A 21179-nucleotide genomic window follows, 5' to 3' on the forward strand; every position below is an offset into this window, starting at 1 on the left:
TGCCATACTTACCTTACTGTAGAGAAGACAGTGCCCCATATTGGGTGCCAAAAATGTAACCAGATCCCTCTAGCACTCGGGTCCCTGCTTTGGAGTGAGGAATATTGAAGCCAACAAAGCAGAAAGCAACAAGCAGTGGGGAATGGCCAAATGCGTGTTTATTAGAAAGAAAGAAAAGCTCTCCTCTAGTTGAAGAGGGGTTCTGTTCAGGTGGATACTGTGGAAGTTTAGACTCAGGGGTCTTTATACTGTTTTGGGTACCAGTGTATGTGACAGAAACCAGAGATGCTCCTGGTTGCAGGTAGGAGGCCTTTGACTGCTTCATTTGCATTTTACTTGATCCAAGGTCTCTCCCATTTGTTTAGGGATCTGTTCTTTGTCCCTTGTATTTTATTAGACCCTGATAGTCAGTTTGCTTAAGTTAATTACTCAAGCCCTCTAGTATGCTAACTCACTTAGGCCCTGATTTTTAAATTAATTTAAATTAACTATTCAGGACCTGTGTCCTATCTGTTTAACTTTCCCTACCTCCTGGCTTCAATTGTATTTTATTACTTCAGTTATTGTAATTTAAAAATATATTTAATACTTTTGGTAGCAAGTTCTTTTTCATTACTTTCCTCATTACTCTTCCAGGTTTTCTCATATGATAGTCCTGATTTTCTTTTGTCATTTGCTTCTACCAGAGGACTGAAATTGTTGACACATGAGGATGATACTGAAAATTTGCCTTTGGTTCCTCTCCCATCTCATCTACCTAGGGTAAAAGAACTACATTTTCCAGCTCAGGCAAGACCCAGTTCTTGCCTCAGGTCTGCTACAGTTTAGATCAGTAATGTGACTGATGGAATGGAGAGCAGATTTTTCCAGGACAGAAGCTTGGGAGACAAGGAACAACACCTTGGAAAATAGAGCAAGAAATCAAGGCTATTTAATCTCAAAATATGACCAAGAACCAGTGTACTGAGGTTTGGGCTTTGATGTTAGGGAGAAAAAGTATAACTATTTAAATAATAAGGTGGGGAAGGCCTTTGGCAAACAGGGCAGAAAACAGTCTATCAGTCACATGTTGACTGAAGCAGTCGGGTGACAGTGGCACCTTTGAAACTGCAAGGCTCATACTAGCCTGGAAAGGGCAGTGTGGCTTGGAACAAGTAGGGATTGGCCTTTGTGCTTGTTCTCTGGGCCCACTGAGTGAGCACTTTGTTCTACTGTTACTGAGGGAGGCAAGGAATTGAGTGGGTTTAAGAAGTTAGCCAGCGATTAGAGGAACTGAAATTATTTATCTTGGAGAAGAAGAGAGAAAAACTTCAAAGAGCCAGGGGAAGGTACTTTCACAGAAGTGTCAGTCTCCCTCTGGGCTACAACAGGAAATGTGAGATAAAGTTACTTTACTGTCACACAAAGCAGCACAAATAGACCCACAGCTAAAGGGCCAGCCAGAAGGGGCTTTTTCCTCTTTTGTCCATTATTGCTGTAGGAACCTAGCAGCTGTCTTCTTCACATGCATCTTGGAATTTGTTTCTGGACTCTTGAAACTGGCACACACTAAAAGTGATGTATGAGGCCTTCGCTATAGTGGGGACTGTTCCAGGTGACTCCTGCCGCTAGCCCAAGTCTCTGGCAGTCCCATAGATAATGAAAAACATGGTTTGTGTCACCATGGCTGAGTGACTTTGGAAGAAATTCTAGAATGACCGAATAATTGATTGATTGGTTGATTGATTTTCAGCATTGGGGATTGAACTCAGGGCCTGGAACATGCTAGGCTCTATCACTGAGCTACATCCTCAGGCCAAGAAATTCTAGATTTAACACTTTCATAGTAGCTATTGGGTTTTCTTTCTCTTTTGCCTGGTTTTCTTCCCATCTGCCTTCAGCTCTCCCTCTCTCTCTCTCTTTTTTTTTTTTTTTTGTTTTTTTGAGACAGGGTCTTGCTGTGTAGCTCAGCCTGGCCTTGAACTCACTATCTAGTCCAAGCTGGCTTTGAACTCATGGCAGTCCTCCTGCCTCAGCCTCTCAGATGCTGGGATTACAGGTGTGTGCCACCATGCCTGGCTAGCACTCTCCTTTTATCCAGCCCCCTGGTAGCCATGTCCATTCCTACTTATGAGCAGACTCCATGGCCTCTCCACAGTTTGATCCTAGCTCCTGGACCTGACTTCTCACTGCTTTCCGGACAGTTCCACATGCACTTCCTTCTCAAGAAGGCCCCAAAATGAGCTGCCTCCAAACTTTCCTCCAGACTTGACAAAGGGCATGGGCACTGATTCAGTGGCTTCCTCCCTTCCTTATCTCCCACTACATTCTATCCTTCCTCTTCCTGGAGTGTCTCGTCAGCTGTCCCTCTCCTCATTCTCAGTGCCATCACTTGCTTCAGACCTCAGACACTTCTTGTGTAGATTATTGGACAATCTATGCTTTTGCCTTTTTCCATTCCTTTTCTAATCAACTCTGTAAATTGTATTTCTGAAATAAATCTGCTAAAAATCTTGAAATGGCTCCTTATTATTTCCTGGACACAGATCTGCTCTGCACCTACCCCTCTAACCTTATTACCTGCCTCTTCACTGCTAGAACTCAGCTTCGGAGTTGTGAACTACCTGTGGTTCCATCGCTGCCCCCTCTTTACCCTGTGCCTCTGCACATGTCTGTTTCTGTATTTGATGGCTTCATCCTGCTGCCTTTGGTCAGGTTTTCCTCTCTGCACCTCAGAGCACTCTGTGTGTAACTTTATCATAGCTCTGAGAATCTCCTGTTTACAAAATTACTTCCACTATTAGGTTCTCAGCTCCTAGAAACCAAATATTCCCTGGCTGTCTCCCTCTGCTCAGCACAGAGCCTGGAGCATAGAGATGACTGAAAAATGTATGCTGAGTGGAGATACAGGAAAAACACATGTCCTAGAGCTTTAAAAACTATAAAGACCTAGGCAGTCTAGGTTTTGATTGTATGTTGTGATTGAGGGGTTCTACTCCAGAGCTATTTTCTAATCCAGTAAATAGAGTCTGTTTCAGCCTCCTAGACCTTCATTTCACTATGGCAGGGCTTGGGGGTTGGGGCATGGGTGGCAGCAGGTATGTATATCTCTATATTTTTCCTTTTCCCTCTCCAGCCATGTCCCCCTTTTTTGTCTTTTCCTACTGAGTTGATGCAGTCATTGGCCCTGAAGAAGAGCTGTCCTAGCCCAGGGTCTAACTAAGGTCATTTTCCCTGTTGTCCTCACTGTGTGTAGCACCCCAGGGTTTGGAGGTGCACCTGGGATTCACAGCAATTCTCACACGCAGATGCATAGGAACTGTTTCCACCTGGCCCGGCGCCAGAGATCAGCACACAGCTGTGTGTTCTGCCCTTCAGCAAAATATCAGGGTGCTAGATGCAGTCTATAATTAGGGTGTTCTGGGTTGCAAATGACAGAAATCCAGCTCAGAGCAGCTTAAGCATGTGGAATTTGTTGGACTTCAGAAGTGGAAAGTTCAGGAATGGATCTTGCTTGGAGCACAGCAAGATCCAGCCACAGATGGTCCCTGTTGCTCACTCACTCTTTGCTGTGCTGCCCTTCTTCTTCCAGGCTAGTTCACACAGACCTGGGAGGATGGGTACTGCACTCCTGGATTACTTAGTACTTGTAGCCACCCTCCAAGAGGAAGGACAAGGCCTACTAATGTACTAAAATTAAATGAATTGTTCTTCTTGACAAGAAGGCCTATAACTGGGGCATGGTGATCTGTGATCACCAGGGCTTAGGCCAGAGGGCCGTTGGAGCCCTGTAATAGCTTCATACCATATGGGAGGGATAGGGGATACTCCCCACAGAAAAAAGGACATGGAGAATACAAACCAATATATAAAGTAAACACTGTAGGACAATGTCAGGCACAAGGTGCCCCGTCTCCTGGGGCAGACTTACAGCTAACCTTGGTCCCTTCAAGGCCTGGTTTCCTTCAGCCCCTGTCCAATTAGCAAAACTTTCTCTTACTCTGATTTAAGGACACTGCCACTCCTGTCTGGCTTGTTTCTACCCCTTGTCCTACCCGGGACTGCTTTACTATGTTATAGAGCCTGACTCAGTCACAGCACCCTGAATGGTTTCTGTTAGAGTGAGAGAAGAGCTAAACCTATTCTCATTGCTTCCCTTCCTGGAGTCATTCCTGAGTTCTCCTTCTACTTATCCATTCCCTCTGAACAGCTGGTAATTAAGAGAGCCTGGTATTGGCTCCCCCCAAGCACCTTAACCTCTGTCCCTTGTCACCTCAGGCTGGGAAGGGCACAGGGGCCCCTCATTCCTTCAGGAATCTGTGGGTCCCCGTTTATACTTCTAGGCCATCACTGAGTCTCAGGCAAGGTGAACACAGGCATATTGACCTACTATGGTAGTGCAGTATGTTGACTCTGGAGTCAAATTAACCTGGGCCCCACACTGGCTCATTTGTAATTGGTGGTATGACTGAATCAGCCTGAGCTTCGATTTCCTTATTGATCAAATAGAGATGATTACTGCACAGAGCTGCTATGAGGACTTGATGAACCAGCAGAAGCAAAGTTCCTAGCATAGAGTTGGCAATCAGGAGATGCAGCTCAAATGAATTACAAAGATGATCAACATGCATGGAGGGCACTGTATTTCAGGCTCTGTTCTCTTCTGTGTGCATTCACCTATTATCTATTATTAATTATTTTTAATGGACACCTTAGTCCCCTTATCAGGCCTAAGATGTAGGTAAGGATTATTTCTATTTTCATTTTAGAGATGAGGCAGCTGGAGACATAAATGGCAGAAGCAGGGCTGGGGATGTAGCTCAGTGGTGCTTCGCCAGCCTGCCAACCACAAGGTCCTGAATTTGATCCCCAGTACCAAAAAACAAAATAAAAAACAAAAACCAATAAATGGCAGAAGCAGGATACTAACCCAAAGCCCTTGGTCTTAACAACTCTGTTATAATAATTATTTCTTTATCTTAACTATGGTCTGGGTGCTGATGTGAGCCACACTGGGTAGATCTGTGATTCCACAGTAACTGTACCAATGGATTCTTTTCTTGGGTTGATTTGTTAGTAAAGTCTTTGCAGATTCAGTGTATTAGAAGTGGATTTTATTAGTTCACTCAAAGGCAAGGAAAGCCAGCTGGATCAAATGAGTTGAGCCAAGCATTCAGAAAACCCAAAGGGAAACAAGAAAGATACAAAACAATAGGTTCAAATCCTCACTCTGCAACATTCTGTGTGCTCTTGGGTAAGTAACTCAGTCTCTCCATGAGTCAGTTTTCTCATCTACAAAATTAAATTTTCAAAAATATTAACCATAATTGTTCCACTTCTGAGTTTAGGGAAAAATAAAAACATATAAACAAGAGTGAGATAGGAATCCAATTATCATTTTTGTTGCTGGTGAAGCTGGGTTGAGCTCAAGGCCAAAATAAAGCTTCCTGGAATGTCCTGCCACATCTAAACTTGCACCCCACCTGTGGGAAAGTTGGGTCTATTGGGAAAATGTGGGCCTGGCTTCAGATTTGGCCTTGACTCAGGTTTGCTTAGTGTATGGAGGATGGGAACAGGAGGTGGAAACATCTGCCCTGTGTTCAGGATGTCCCCATAAAAAAAGAAAAAGAAGCAAAAGTTGGGGACACATGAGAACAACAGCCAAACTGTTATCCCACAAGTCATATGGACATAAAGGCAGGTGGGAGTCTTTTCCTAATACTTTGGAGAGGAAAGAAATTTCTACCACATGGGCTAAGGTAGGAACACCAAGAGAAGGAGAAAATGATTTCTCCCATAAGTAACTTCCACCTGGAAGCATTGTGGGGAGATTAAATGATATGAGGCAAATACAGGACACATCTAGTGTGTATGGTTAGTGCCCAATACATCTTCACTGTATTACCCATGGGCAGACTGGTGGCTGGTGCACTGACAGTCTGATTGTAACTTTTAATGAGATGTTGGAACACTGGTGTTATCCAGGCAGTATACAGTATTTTCTTCCCAAACAAAGACCTATTTGGGACATCTGGTTTAAAGGAGTACAAAATAAGAACAGATAACACTGGCTGATAAAGCTGGTCTTCCCAGCTATATTAGTCCATTTTTCATTGTTATGACTAAATACCCAAGGCTGGGTACTTTATAAAGAAAGAAGTTTATTTAGCTCCAAGTTTTGAAGACTGAAAATTTCTGAAGATCAGGCTGTCCCATCACTTTGGCCTGATGAGAGCCCTGTGGCAGACAGTGTCAAAATGGAGCAAATGTGGAAGAGGCCACATGGTGAGACAGGAAGCAGAGATGAGGTGGGTCTAGTCTTATTCTTACGACAGTCCACTCTCTTGGCAACTAACTCACTCCTTGAGACCAGCAGTAATCCCTTCCAAGGGAATCACCCCCCAATGATCTAATTACCTTTCATTAAGCCCCACCTCTTAAAGGTTTCACCACCTCTCATTGCTGCACTGAGTCCAACACATGAACCTTTGGGGGACGCATGTAAACCATATCTAACCCACAGTACCTACCAAATCAGAAGCTCCTTACCATGCAACTGTCAAGCCTGCATCTGTCCTTTGTCAGTGTGGGGCATGCTCATCTCTTCAAGGTGGAAAATGCACAATTTTAACTGTTTTAAAGTATTCATTTAGTACATGTCCAATATCATGGAACCATCATGACTGCCTATTTCTAAATCTTTTTCATTACCCCAAACAGAACTTGTGATCATTAAGCAATGGGTTTCCTTTTTCACTGACATCCTGAATACCTGGCAGCCTCTAATATACTGTATTACTGAGTCTATGAATTTACCTATTTTAGATATTTGCTAAAAGTGGAGTCAGACAATATTTTTTGGGGGGGGTATGGTTATTTCACTTAGCATTATTTTCAAGGTTCATCTCTGTTGTAGGGTGTATCAAAATATGCTCATTGGGCTGGGAGGTTTAGCTCAGTGGTGCTGCCACCTGCCTCGCATGCACAAGGTCCTGAGTTCGATCCCCAATACCAAAAAAAAATGCTCATTACTTTTTATATTAAAACTTTAATGGCCTCCACAAAGAACAATTTCTTTGTGCTTTTTACTTTTTCTGATCATACCACTTATCTTTTCTTCTTTTTAATGTTCTCAGGGCCTCCTGTTCCAGAAATAGAATCTTTCATAGTGCGTAGAGGACATCTACCACGCCTCAAGCTGAAGAAAGCAAAGGAGAGAAATGGACCTATCAGGTCAGTGGGTATCATTTCTCTGTAGTTGTCCAGTGATCCCCATAGGCTGTTGGAAACTTTGGTTTGGTTGAGAAGACTTGTGTGTGGGTGGCTGCATTTGAGTATTTGGGGCAATCCTCTTTTAAAAAATTTGCTTGACTATAGTCTGGGTCTTTAATCCCAACAATATTCTTCTGAAGGAAGAAAGAGACTTCTAAGAAACCAGAGACAAGCATTTGAGAAGTTTAGCTCAACAAATTAAATCTGTTTCTTTGAGCATTGACAAACATGGCTGACAGTTGTCCTTTGCATTCACACTCATAGCATGTCCTTTAGTGATGGACTGTCAAGAGTGACATTTCATTTACTAGAGACAGAATATATTTCTCTTTATGTAAGGCAGATCTTGATGAATGTGTACTGGTTTCTGGAAAGGTCATTTGGATAATTCTTTTTATCCATTCATGTATTGAGTTGTGGGCAAGATACTATGTAGTCAGTGGCTGCTGCTGGGATTCCAGATGATATTAGGAGAGATGGTATTAGTTTGCTGGAGGACTACATTGTGTTCAATTTTGCATTTATTTACAAAGGTCATGGTAGGTTTAGGAAAGTAGAATCAGTCTCTCTTTTTTTTTTTTTTTTAAAAAAGAGGAAGATAAAGGCTGTCCTGGAGAGAGGAACAACTTGCCCTCAGTACCAGGTTAAGGAGTTGACAGTGTGCATGGCTGGACCTACATGGCCTCTTGACTCTTTAGTGATCTCTCAGTGCATTCCAGGTACAAGTAAATATGAGATACTGCAAAATCATGAAAAAGAAAACTTGTGTGTCTGTCATAATACTTGAGGTTTTCCTGCTTTCATATTAGTTTAAATCCAGTGATAGACATTGCTTAAGTGGCTATGTTTCTTGATTCCTGACAAGTTACTGGAAGGCATTGTAATTCTGTTACTGTAGGAGGACAGAAGTTGTGACATCACTGCCTGAGAGAATGTACAAGAGCAAATGTGATACTCAAGCCAAATAATTACATAAGGCAAACAGAAAAGCCAAATGACAGTCTATCTTTGTGGCTGTGTGTCAGCCAGTTCCTCCAAAACAGGAAGTGGAGATTTGTGAATCATCGAGGGAGGGTAGTGGTGAGAAAGTGGGGAGAACTCCTTCTAGAACAGTCAGGTTCCAAACTGCCTCAGCAGCTTACGTCATGAGGCCTCATTACCAGCAGACAAGTGAGGTGATTTCCTTGGCCTGACTGCCTGGTGTGAGCTGGAGCTAGCTTTGTCAGGCCTCAGCCTGTGTTGTGCATTATTTGGCTTGGGCAACCTCATGGAGCAAGGACCCGGGCACCGAGTCTCCCTTCCTCAGCTTGCTCATCTTAAGTAGATAACTCAGCCTGTTGCTGCACTCCCTGAATGCTAGCATCTCCCATCCTTGCCAGTTAATAGAGATTGCCTGGGTTGCTTTACCAACACTACACATTCCCAATTCTACTCCTGGAGATTTTGATTCAGGAGGTGTGGGATGAGACTGGGAGCTGCTTTGTGCTCTGTGAGTGACACCTGTAGGGGGCAGTGTAGAGTTCCAAATGGGTAAAGGTGAGCCTTGAAAATTTGTACATGACCCCCACCATCTGTCTATCCATGGAAAGATGAGAAGGATTTAAAGCTTGTGTTCATGGACAGCATAGAGCTGCTGCTTTCTTACTGGACCATGATTCACAGGGATGTCTTCTAAAGCCCTGGGGAAAGTTTTTGTTGCAGGTGCTCCCTGTAGGCAGTGGATGCCCAGTAATGGTTTACTGGTGGTGACTACTTACTGCTCTGCAGGTTTTTACTTTGTCTCTTTTGTAGAAATCCCTTTACTGAAAGTGAGCCAGACTTTGTGTAAATCAGGGCCCTCAGGATACCTAGAATGTTTGGGAACCTGGAGACTTTCCAAATACACCTACTGTGGGAGAGAGTTGTCTTTTCTTAACCTAGTGATTCTTGAGCTTATAGGACGCAGGAGACCAGGCATTAGCAATATGGAACAGGAAGTGCAGATTTGGTCATGAAATAGTATTATGCGGCTTAAGGAGTTTGGGAAATTAATTGTATTTGGTATCCATGCAAGCTTTTCCTCTTTACTGAGTGTTTAACTTGAGAAACATTAATGAGGGGATAATCATAGCCAAAGAAATATGCAAGGATTTGAAAATATGCAAGAGTAAGTAATTCAACCTCTTGTTATCAAGTAAGATAGAGATAGCAGATGATCAAATATTTACTATACCAGAGGCAGAAGATAAGGACTGAATTAATGGAACTGGAAAGGAAGGCATGACTCTTTCTCAGTGCACTTTTATTCTTACATGTCCTTTTACTGGTAGGCTATTTGATGGGATAAATAATAATAGAATACATGACAAGATGACACCTGATGCCTACAGTTAGGGAACAGTTTCATAATGTCCATATAACATTTTGCCTTTCTGGCTGTTTTAAAATCTTGTCAGCCTAGATTAACTCCTGGAGACTTTGTACTCCTGGCTTCTCATTTATTTCACATGAACTTTGGTATCAGACTGGGAACTGCCGGGAATGTAAATCACATGAGTTCTGTTTCAAGTTGCCACATGATTGTCTGGAGACTTTTTCAAACTTAGTACATTAACAATTATAGGAAGTTGGCCTTCATGTGACTGCAAAACCCTTTCCACTGCTTGACTTTGCTTGCCCATGTGAAAATCACCGATTAGATCAATCATATGACAGACACACAGGGGCAGCAATATATGCAACAAGTTCTCCTAGTGAAGAAAACAACTCTGCAGCTAGAACTTGCAGAGTCACTCACCAATGTCATCTGGCATTGGCATCATAGTTTGATTTGGAGTTTCATGACTGTTGGAGCTGTCAGACGCTAAATCCCATGTGGGCCAAGATTTTTTCTTGTCCAGTGCTGGGTCCCCAGTGCCTTTGAAAAGTGCTTATATCACAGTAGGAGCTCAGTAAATATAAATAAGTGAATGAATGAATCCTCCACACGAAGATCTGATAAGACATTTTTCTTTTTCCTTCCAGTTCATATCAGGTGTTGGTGCTTCCACTGGCCCTCCAAAGCATATTTTCTTGTGATTATGAAGGGGCTACCTCATTCTTTAGCAATGCCTCTAATACTGATGGATATGTGGCAGCAGAACTACTGGCCAAAGATGTTGCAGATGATACCATGGAGATATCTATTGGAGATAGGCTATACTATGGGAAATATTATAATGCACCCTTAAAAACAGGGAACGATTACCATATTGTATTACGAATCACAAGTGAATGGAATAAGGTATAGTTCTTTAAAAGCTCTTATGAACTTGGTATTTTTGTCTTCATGTGAAATTTAAATGTTTGAACATGTGTTTTTCTAGTATTTGAGTTGGACACTGCATGTAGTAACCACTGGAATGTGCCCCTGACTCTTAGGTCAAATGCTTTGTCTTTTTAAAGAATGGGCGATGAAACCTTTACAGATGATTTGTAAACATCCCGGGAGAATTGCTGGATCTGCATTTGGACTGATGTGGTTTTGGTTCTTAAGCTTCACAGTTGCCCTCATTCTGTTCCATTGCTGAAGCCTGAGCTGCCAAGGAACAACTTGTTTTGTTTTGTTTTTGTGAAAAGGAACGTCTGGATAAATCTTTCTGTCAACTTCCTTGAACCCCTTCTAGGCTGCTGGCTCCCCTCATTCACCTGGGGAGCAAGAGGGAAAGGCAGATGAGTACTTCCTTGATGTGTCATAGGCCCCACTCTTCCTTCCTCTGTCCTCAGAAAGACTGTGCTTTTCAACCATTGGTTCTTTCATGAGACCAAGAAGTAAATATTCATTAGATAAATAGAATGAGCTAGACAAGCAGAATAGCTATAACTGCATAAACCAGTCTGGGATAGAAAATCCAGAAGAACATTGTGATGGTTAACTTAGGAGAAGTCTAAGCTTAGTATAAATTCATATGAGTTTTTAATGAAAATTAGAAAGCTTCTATATTTTTTTGGTACTGGGGATCGAACTCGGGTCCTTGCACTTGCTCAGCAGGCGGTGAAACCACTGAGCTAAATCCCCGGCCCCTAGAAAACTTCTATTAATACTAATAAAACATCTCTTGACTGATACATTTAAGGCAAAAGTATGAAACCATCTCAGTTGTAAGGTTCATCACATATTTAAAGCAGACATCTGTTAAGTTCTGCATAGGACACAGGTCTAATGTGCCATTGGCATACTTGAAATGAAACCAATGGTTACTTTTAAAACTGTGTCTAAGTAGCAAAGAGGGTTGGTAGTGCTTTGTGGCTATATTGTAGGGATTAAGAATTGGAAAGTTAAAGCCCAGAACTTTACCATGGACTTTTTTTTTTTTTTTTGTACTGGGGATCGAACTCGGGTCCTTGTGCTTGCGAGGCAAGTGGCAGAACCACTGAGCTGAATCCCCAGCCCTACCATGGACTTTTAAAATAATAGATATCCTAATGGATGCCAGCTGGCATCTCATTGTGGTTTTGGTTTGCATTTTTTTAGTGATTAATGATGTCGAGCATCTTTTCATGTGCTTATTGGCCATTTATATATCTTCTTTGGAGAAATGTTTTTTAAGGTCCTTTACTCACTTTTAAATTAAGTTGTTTGCTTTTGTGTCATTGATTTTTAGAAGTTCTCTATATACCCTGCATAGTAGTCCCTAAAGGGATTTGAAATTTGCAAATATTTTCTTCCATTCTTTGAGTTGCATTTTTATTCTGATAGTGTTCTTTGATGCACAAAGGTTTTTAGCTTTGATGAAATCCAATTTGTCTGTTTTTTATTTTGCTGACTGTGTGTGCCATTGTAGTTAGATTCAAGAAATCACTGACAAATCCAGTTTTATGAAAAATTTTCTCTATATTGTATTTTAAACATTTTATAGTTGTAAGTTTTACATTTAGGTCTTTTGATACATTGCGAATTAATTTTTGCACATGGTGTTAGGTAAGGGTTCAGCTTTTTAAAAAATTTGAATATCCAGTTTTCCCACTACCACATCTTGAAAAGACCTTTTCTCATTGAATGCAAGGGTTCATTTCTGGGCTCTGTATTCTATTTAATTGATTTACATGTCTGTCTTTATGCCAGCACTGCAATGTTTTTTGTTTTGTTTTGTTTGCTTTTGAGATGGAGTCTTGCCATATTGCCTAGACTGGCCTTGAACTCACAGTCTTCCTGCCTCAGCCTCCTAAATAGCTGGGATTACAGGTCCACACCACTGCATCTAGCAACACACTGTTTTGATTACTGTAGATTTATAGTACATTTTGAAATTAGGAAGTATTTGAAATTAGGAACTATCTCCCCCATTTTGTTTTTCCTTCTGTGTATTTGTCCTAATAAGCAGCATCACTATGCTTCCAGTAGCTAAGAGAGAAGGCTGGGAATAATTCTTGACTCCTCCCCATTTCTTACCTTCTTGTCCAATCCACCATCAAATCGCCTCATTTCTATCACCTTAATACTACTTAAAATATGCTTTCTTTTTTTTTCACCAGAATTATTCAGCCTTTGACCTCTCTTCTCTGAACATCAGTTTTCTAGCTCATCTTCCTCTTATTTCTGCCTATCTCTTTGCTCTATGCTGCTGTCAGGATGAATTTTGTAAAATGCACATCTGATCAATGCACGTCAGTTTAATGAGCTTTTTCTTCACCTGGCCTCTGACTATTTCTCTGCTTTAATATATTCAATTCCCTAGTGACCACCTTGCTATTTGAGGTCCCTTTGCTTCTCCAGGGCCTTGAAATATACCATTCACTCCATTCCCAATAGTTATGTTTAGCCTCAAGGTAAAATTTAATCACATTTAAAACTTTGTGACTATTTTAAGCTTTTCCCAGAACTTTTCAGTTTAAATTTATTTTAAAAATACTTTTAATAGCTGGGAATTTAGCTCAGTGGTTCCACAGCCTGCCTTGCAAGTGCAAGGTCCTGAGTTCAATCCCTGGTATCAAAAAAAAAAGGCAGTTAAAAATACTTTCAATAAAATGAAAACCAGAATGCCCAATTTTGTCACTTGGAAGAGAATCTCCTAATGAGGTTGGTGGGATCTTTCTCTAATTCCCATTATTCAGCTTCCTCTGGGGAATTTGGTCTGAGTCTTATACATAAAAATCCCAGCAGTTCTGATCGATAAGTAGATAATAATGACAGGAGAGAAGAGAAGGCATTCCAGTCCAGTACGCTTGCAACTTTCTTCTTTCATGCATGTTCCTCTTAATTTCTTCCTGGTTTGTGGGTGCATATGGGGTAACAGGTTGGCAAGTGTCATCCAGATAGGTGAAATATTATAAGCCAGAACTTTTCATAAACTTGCCTATAATGTCCTTCTCTACTTCTTCTGAACCTAGATGTCACCTCAGAATCCTTTTCAACATAGTTCTCCAGGCCATCAATGCCAGTTGCTCACAACTGGCAATGGGGAATGAAGCTCTTGCCATTCTATTGTTTACCCATGATGTGTGCTTTCTGAGATCTACTGGAAACCTATAGAAGTGATCTCTTGGGTCATTTCTATACTTGTTACCCATGCATTTGTTACCATACATACTTGGACACTGGTGATAGATGGCTGAACCGTAAGCTATTAGATCTAGGTGGGACTTTAAAGATCTTTTAGCTTAAGTTAAGATGTCAAAATTTGAGTCTCAGAGGGCTTTACCCTCTGAATTATATTGGTTAAGTGGACACTATGTGCCACCTAATGTGCTGCTGTTTTCCTTTGCAGGTGAGAAGATACTCCTGTGCAGTTTTGGCTCAGGTGAAAGGTAAAATTATTTTCTGTCTAGGAATGCTGTCCTTATTTCTCCCCTGTTCAATCTGTAGCAGCAAGTTTATATTGAGATCTCTTTAAATTGTCACAGGTGACAGAACCCAACTTATACTATCATAAGCTACAAGTCACAGTTGAAAAGCTAAGGAGGCGGCCTTCTTACAGAATTATATAGATTATGTACTGCCAGGCCTCCAGGGACTGGGACTTGGATCTCAGAAGTATGGTTGGGCTCTTCCTTTCTGTCTGCCTCTTGTCTCGGCTTTCTTCGTGAGTTGGCCTCATTTCTTTTCTACTCTAGGTCATGTAGGGGTCAGATCTGGGCCTCAGCTTGCTTAGCTGAACAACTTTAGTGGGAACAGAAATTTTTTTAAAATATAAGAATAGAGTCTTTTCTCCTAGGTTAAGGGACTAGAGGAATCACTGTTTATAGGAGATAGAGAACTATGATCAACCTATCTTGGATTTTGGCTTATTGGGAATAGAACAATGTGCTCAGTACCTCCACCAGGGTTGAGAGGCGGAAAAGAGTCCTATTAAGAAAAGGCACAGAAAAACATACATGTTTAAACACCAAAGTAAGAGCTATAGCAGTCTACTACCTTCTTCTGTTTGGCTGTGTAGCATGTGCACAGTGACATACCGTGGACCCTCGAGTTACGACTGGCCTGACATACGAACAACTTGAGTTAATTAGGTTAATGGAAGATTCATCTACCTCCTGTTATTTATAGCATATACTCAGGTAAATATGCAGATCTCAGCTGTATTAACTTCAACCAACTTGAGCTACAACCAGCCCTTGTGAACCAGTTGAGTTCATAAGTCAAGGGTCCACTGTATACAGTCACATGCCGCTTAATGACATTTCAGTCAATGATGGACTACATATACAACAGTGGTCCCATAAGATTATACTACTGAGAGATGTTGTATCTTATGTATTTTCTATGATTACACAATGACAAAGTTATCAATGACAGATTTCTCAGAATGTATCTCTGTCATTAAGTGCTACATCATTGTAATATTAAGGAAAACATCCTGCATCAACAAAATGGAACTATGCTACATACAATAAAAACTGGAACCCTAGGGAAAGACAGTTGAAAAGCTGGTTACTACATCCAGCAACAAGATCAGAGATCCTGGGGATAGTATGTTCTTCTTGATCAAATCCAGATGTGGTTTTCACGATCCACTTAGCAATCTATGAGCAAATGGAAAATGAAACCATTAAAGGGGAAACTGGCTACCCACAATAAACACTGTCATTTAGAAAGGAAGAAAAGATAAAGTAATTTGCAGTGGTCGGGGGCCCAGGACACTTCCTGCTGGACAGGTAATGTAAGTATCCTCTGTTCCTGCAGCAGAATGGGGCATTGGGCAGTCAGTCTTCCCACTGCCTCAGGGTCTGCCTAACAGGAAAGTGCCCCTTGTTCTCCACACCCTTTCCTAAGGGAGGCAGTGGTAAGGTTCTCTGCTGGCCACTACACAGTTTAAGCCTTCTACTTCATATGGGTGGAGTTATCCAGGAGGGGGACATGCCCTAGGGATTGAGCAATTGTCACACTTTGTTTGCCAGGCTGGGGACTTACCTGGCAGTAGATTTTTTTTAAAAAAAAACAACAGACAGCCATCCAGGGTATTCAGTTCCCAGGAATTTCAATAGTTTATAGCTAATACTAGCAATATTGTCAAGTTTATGACTTTGGGATCTGGAACTTTTTCTTGTGGTTTATGAGTTCTTGGAACAAGCTGAGGAATTCTGCCCTCCGCCCACACTATCATTTTAACACCTTATGTCCTGTCCCTTGCCTCAGAGCAACATACCACAACAGGCTGGTGTGGTGAGGACCCACTGATTTAATGGCTTTCAGAAGGATTCCAGTGGATGGCACTTTACACTGGAGATGTTATCCCATCAGGCAGTAGAGCATACTTTGCAGGAAGTATAAAGAAGGGGTCTGGGATATTAGGCTTCCTCTATTTTTCTACTTCTTCTGTTATCTTATCTCATATCCCATTATTTTATTTCTACTCAAGCCCTCTTCAGCAGGGTAGGGGAGATGGCTTTTCAGCTGAACAAGTCAAATTACCTGACCATCAGCCATCTTGGATTGCTGATCACCAGGCAACATAGGGCTCTCTTAAGAAAAATGTGTATTATTCTCTTTCTGTGTGAAGATGGGCCAAGCTTCCATCTTGCAGGGGTTTAATGAAGGGCACAAGAAACAATAACATTCCAACATTGGAAGACTTTTTGCCAATCCATTCCCTACAGCTCTGGGGATGAGAATGGAATTCTCACAAGGTAGAGGTACTTTTATAGAAGAATTAAGATGTGTAAGCTTTCAGACACAGAAATAATAGCTCCCAGAATCCACTCCACTCAGCAACTGTTAGATACAATTGGAAGACATTCAAATTGGGTCAAAGAAATAACCAGAGTGCTGGCTTCAGTCATTCTGCTGTGAGCAAGTTAATAGGAAGGATCTTAGATTGAGAATATCTTAAGTGGATTTTGGCAGTTCCCTTTTCCCCACTCCATTTCAGAGCCATTGCTGAAAGAGAATTTGAGTCTTTGCATTCAAACCATTGGAAAGCTCTGAAGGTAATAGAAAATCCACTGTTACGAGGAAATTCTAAAGACAGTTCCAGTATACATTTATCTGTGTATAAAAATTGACCTGTGTGGTGCACTCACCTCTGGAAGCCTTTTTCAAAAAATTTTGGAGACTGACACTTCAGAAATTTGGAGAGAGGTGGGATCCAAGTTAGTTTTGAAATTGTTCCAGTTCACTCGTGCCAACCCTAAGCTCTGTCCTGGCCTTTGCTCAGTGATGAATTATGCAATTTACCTTTTGTATATTGCTCCTGGATTGTCTTATAACCGAAAAGAACTTTGATGTGATTAGCAGGGACCAGCAGCTGCTTTGATGGCAAATGAAGAGGCCCAGCTTCCTTGCCTGAGTCAAGGTGCTAATCAGCCAAGTGTCTTTGAAATGTTTATTTTGGCCAGTTCTTAGTTACTTCAGTCTGGGCCTTCTGAGATCTCTTCTAGCCACAAAGAACTGTAAGTCTATGATTTGTTGAGTCATGGAGATAATAATAAGCTGTAATCAGGGAACATTCTTCAATCACAGGCCTGAAAACTCTGAGTCATTAGTGACTACTCCTCGTTGTCTTTCAGCCTACATGTTGTACTGGTTTCCATTTCTGTGTTCACTCCTTCATATATAGCACAGGCTTTTATCCCTGTAGCATAGATGGCTGGCAACCCTTTCTTATTCATCTCTTATCACAAGAATTCAGGATTTCCTTCTTCAGCCTACACACCTCCACCGGACTCATTTCTAAATGGCAGCACTAATTTTATTATTTCTCCCTATACTTTTTCTATGTTTCCCCATTATTTTTAAGTCTGGCTTTTAAGGTGTCACTTTGACACTGGTGTACTGTCTAATTGCTTCTCTCCTTCTCCGTTCAGACTAATGTGTCAGTTGTTCTCTGGATATGGCCCAAGCTTTCCCCCTTAATCTCTTTGCTCACACAATGACTTGATTACTTCCACCTGGATTGTCTTATGACCTGCCTGTGACTACTTATTATAATCCCACCTGTTCTTCAAGATTAAAACCAAACACCATCTCCTCCCTGAAGCTTTTTACATTTCCCTGATGGGCAAGATCTCCCTTTCTCCCTCTCTTTAGCCATTCTGTCATACTGCAGAGCACCCGGTGGGCACTTATCTTCACCTACTAGATTTTAAAGCCTTCAGAGGGAGCATTAGAAGAGTTAGGACAACACTTGGCACACATTAGGTGCGCAATAAGAGTGTATTGCATTGGAATGAGTGTGTATTGGGTAGCCAGCAGTCTGTTTTGTGGGAAATGAGGGATAGTAGGTGCAATATTTATCAAATGAAGTAAGTCTGAGAAGATTTGCGATGTGAAACCCATAGGTTCTACATTAATGATTCAACCAACTACAGACCAAAACTATTCGGAAAAAATTGCATCTGGGGCTGAGGATGTAAAATGGTAGAGTGCTTGCATAGCATCCATGAAGCCATGGGTTTGATCCCCAGCACTGAAGGAAAAAAGAATTACATCTATACTAAACATGTACAGATAATTTTTCTTGTCATTCCCTAAACAATACTATTTGCACAGCATTTACAATGTATTAGATAGTATAAGTAGTGTAGAGATGATTTAAAGTATATGGTAGGATGTGGATAGGTTATATACAAATACTACATCATTATATATAAGAGACTTGAGTATCTGGAGATTTTGGTATCCTCACAGGGTCTTGGAACAATCTCCTATGGATACCAAGGGACAACGTATATATGTAGACACACGTACAGTCATTTTAAACCTTCACACTTGTGATACACAGAATTATAAGGTAGCCTATGCAAATTCCTGGCCCCTGGTATATACCTACCTTCTCTTGCCTATTCATTCAAAACTATTGCTTTGGAGGGATTTTGAACATGTAATTAAAGTATCCAGTGAGGCAATTATTTCATTGGGTCTGAGCTAATCACATGAACCTGGGTCTGGAGGTCAGGGACAGGGGAGATCAGAGTCACAGGGACCTTCTCTTGCTAGCTTTGAAGATGGAGAGGAGCACATGGTAGCTTGTAGGAACTAGGAGTGACTCCCAGTTGACAGGCAGTAAGAAAATGGAGACCTTAGTTCTACAAATGCAAGAAAATGAATTTAGCTGACAACCTGAATGAGTTTAGGAGTAGATTCTTCCCCAGAGCCTCCAGACAGAAATGCAGCCCACCTGACACCTACAGTTCAACCTTGTGAGTTCCTGAGCAGAGAACCAGACACAGTATGCCTATTCTGAACTACTTGTGGGCTAACAAATGGTTATCACTACCTAAATTTATGGTAATTTGTTAAGCTGAAATAAAAAATGATACAGCAGTATTGATGATTTATCAAGTATTACTAAATTAGTTTTATACTTCAACCTCCTTCACTATCTCTTGCTTAATAAGGAACTCAAGTGAGAATAGCAAAGAGAAGTTGAACACACTAAATATAAGTCATGGCACTAATTATTTATACCATTTGGTGAATAAAATTATTGCTTTCTGGAAATGACTATGCCTGTCTACATTTATGGAAAAAATGTCCATACCCATAAGAAAGTCTTCAAGATGTCACAAGTCTGAGAGTAGGAGTAGAGTCTTTTTAACTTCCTTTTCAGCACCTGTGATATTTCTGTCACTGAAAGGGCAAGAAGGAACCCCAAAACTCCTGAGCACTAGCCTTCTTGAGAGAGCTGCCATAAAAAAGAATGGTGTAATACAAATGGACTCAAATTCTCCAAGAATGAGTAACTTATTTGGGATATAACACATAAGTCATTCAGTTGGTTTTCTAAAAGAATATCATGCAGATGATTCAGAAGAAAAATAAGCAAGATTCCATCACACAAGATGATGGAAAGGACAGTAGCCAAAGGATGGCAAGGCTATAAGAAAAGCACCATTACATTGGCCAGTTGTAAATTTTCTTAGAAATTTATGCATGGCATTCCTAAAGAACCCTGTGTGGCTGTACTCATGAGTGCTCTTGTAGTTTTTTACAGTACATAAAAAATACATATAACCAAGAACTTTTTTTGCCAGCAAGAATCATGCCTAGAGTCAAAATCCAAATGGTGCTATCCAGAACAAATAGGGATCATTTGTCAATCATTATGTCTAGAGTAAGGAATAGTTGGGTCTTTGCTTTGGGTGGTCCTGCTGGCAGTAGCCAAGAGAAAGTCAGGTTCCTCGACTCTGACTTTGCTTCTGCCCTTTCGCTTGTGAGGAGATATTTGAAAGCAAGGAAAGAGCTAACTAATCTATGTGGATTCAAGTCTTCTCACCTGGTTAAAGCTCATTCTAGCAAGTTCACACATTTTTCAAATGAAATAGATAAACCATTTTCAAGTAATCTTTGAGATATGTGGAAGCAGAGAGACCTGAAAAGGCTAGAGATGAGTGAAGAACAAGAAGCTTTATACAGAAGAGGAGCCACCAGAAGTATACATGATGATAACTTGAAGTCAAGGCCAGGCCAGATCTTTGCATGATGGGAGAAACAGCAGCAGTTCCCACAAAGCCAGCACAGGATCTCTGAGAGCCTACTAGTCAGGTTGCTTTCCTTTTCTTCTTGTACCGTGTCACTCACTGATCAGGGAAATATGATAGGGATAATGTATTTTGATTTGTGGACAATGTGGGAACATGATAGCCATATGTAGGCTTAGACATAGGCTGATTGACTATGTAAAGTTGACATCAACTCATGAATGACTGTTCATGAATTGATATAAACCCCAGGGGTGTCCCCAATGCAGATCTCTGTCCACAGTCATCTTCAGTTCAATATTTTTATCAATCAAAGATTAAAAATATAATAAGTGTATAAAGGGAAAATGATGACAGAAGCTGAGAGGAATACTGGATAGCTTGAATGAAACAAGCAGGGCATGAAAGTACCAGCCCCCTGCCCCCATTGTGATGCTGTCTTATCTCTTAAAAAGCAAAAGCTTAGCTAATTTGGCGTGCAAAAATGGTATATCAGTGTTTTAATTTACATTTTTCTTACTTGTAAGAAAGCAATTAATCCAAGATTTATCGACTCTCCAATCACATTTTATATATAACTTTGCATAGAATTTTCTCATTTTGAAACAACTCCAGACACGCTCAGCCACCTCACCTTTGACAAAGGAGCCAAACACCCTCGCTGGAGGAAAGATAGTCTCTTTAATAAATGGTGCTGGAGAAACTGGGTTTCAACGTGCCAAAGACTAAAACTAGACCTATATCTCTCACCATGCACTAAACTAAAATTGAAAAGGATTAGAGATCTAAATATAAAAACAGAAACACTGAACCGGCTGGAACAGAGTTTAGGTAGAACTCTTCAAGACATTGGGGTAGGAAAAGATTTTATGAACAAAACCTCAGTTGCCCATGAACTAGCACAAACAATCAACAAGTGGGATCTCTTTTCACTAAAAAGCTTCTGCACAGCAAGAGAAATCACCAGCAGTGTGAAGAGACAACCCACAATATGGGAAAAAACTTTCACCAGCAGTCCCTCAGATAAAGATCTACTATCTCGAATCTATAAA

The 21179-nt window shown here is 41.0% G+C and overlaps 1 protein-coding gene across 9 annotated transcripts in view; it reads left to right on the forward strand.

The window, feature by feature from the left end:
* Positions 1 to 21179, forward strand: part of Susd1 (sushi domain containing 1) — a 135679-nt gene that overhangs the window by 106531 nt on the left and 7969 nt on the right. For 5 of the 9 annotated variants that reach the window (XM_087183352.1, XM_087183351.1, XM_087183354.1 and 2 more), the window contains 2 exons: positions 7116 to 7212; positions 10255 to 10513. In XM_087183352.1, coding sequence (XP_087039478.1) covers positions 7116 to 7212; positions 10255 to 10513 — 356 coding nt within the window. Of the gene's footprint in view, positions 1 to 7115; positions 7213 to 7843; positions 7971 to 10254; positions 10514 to 13976; positions 14017 to 21179 lie in introns of those variants that run through there. The other 4 variants (XM_013073882.3, XM_013073881.3, XR_015439882.1 and 1 more) reach the window with 3 other exon arrangements.

The sequence above is a fragment of the Heterocephalus glaber genome, unplaced genomic scaffold, assembly GCF_053883595.1.
Source record: "Heterocephalus glaber isolate CG9 unplaced genomic scaffold, H.glaber_assembly_v1.0 deba00001479, whole genome shotgun sequence".
NCBI lineage: Eukaryota > Metazoa > Chordata > Mammalia > Rodentia > Bathyergidae > Heterocephalus > Heterocephalus glaber.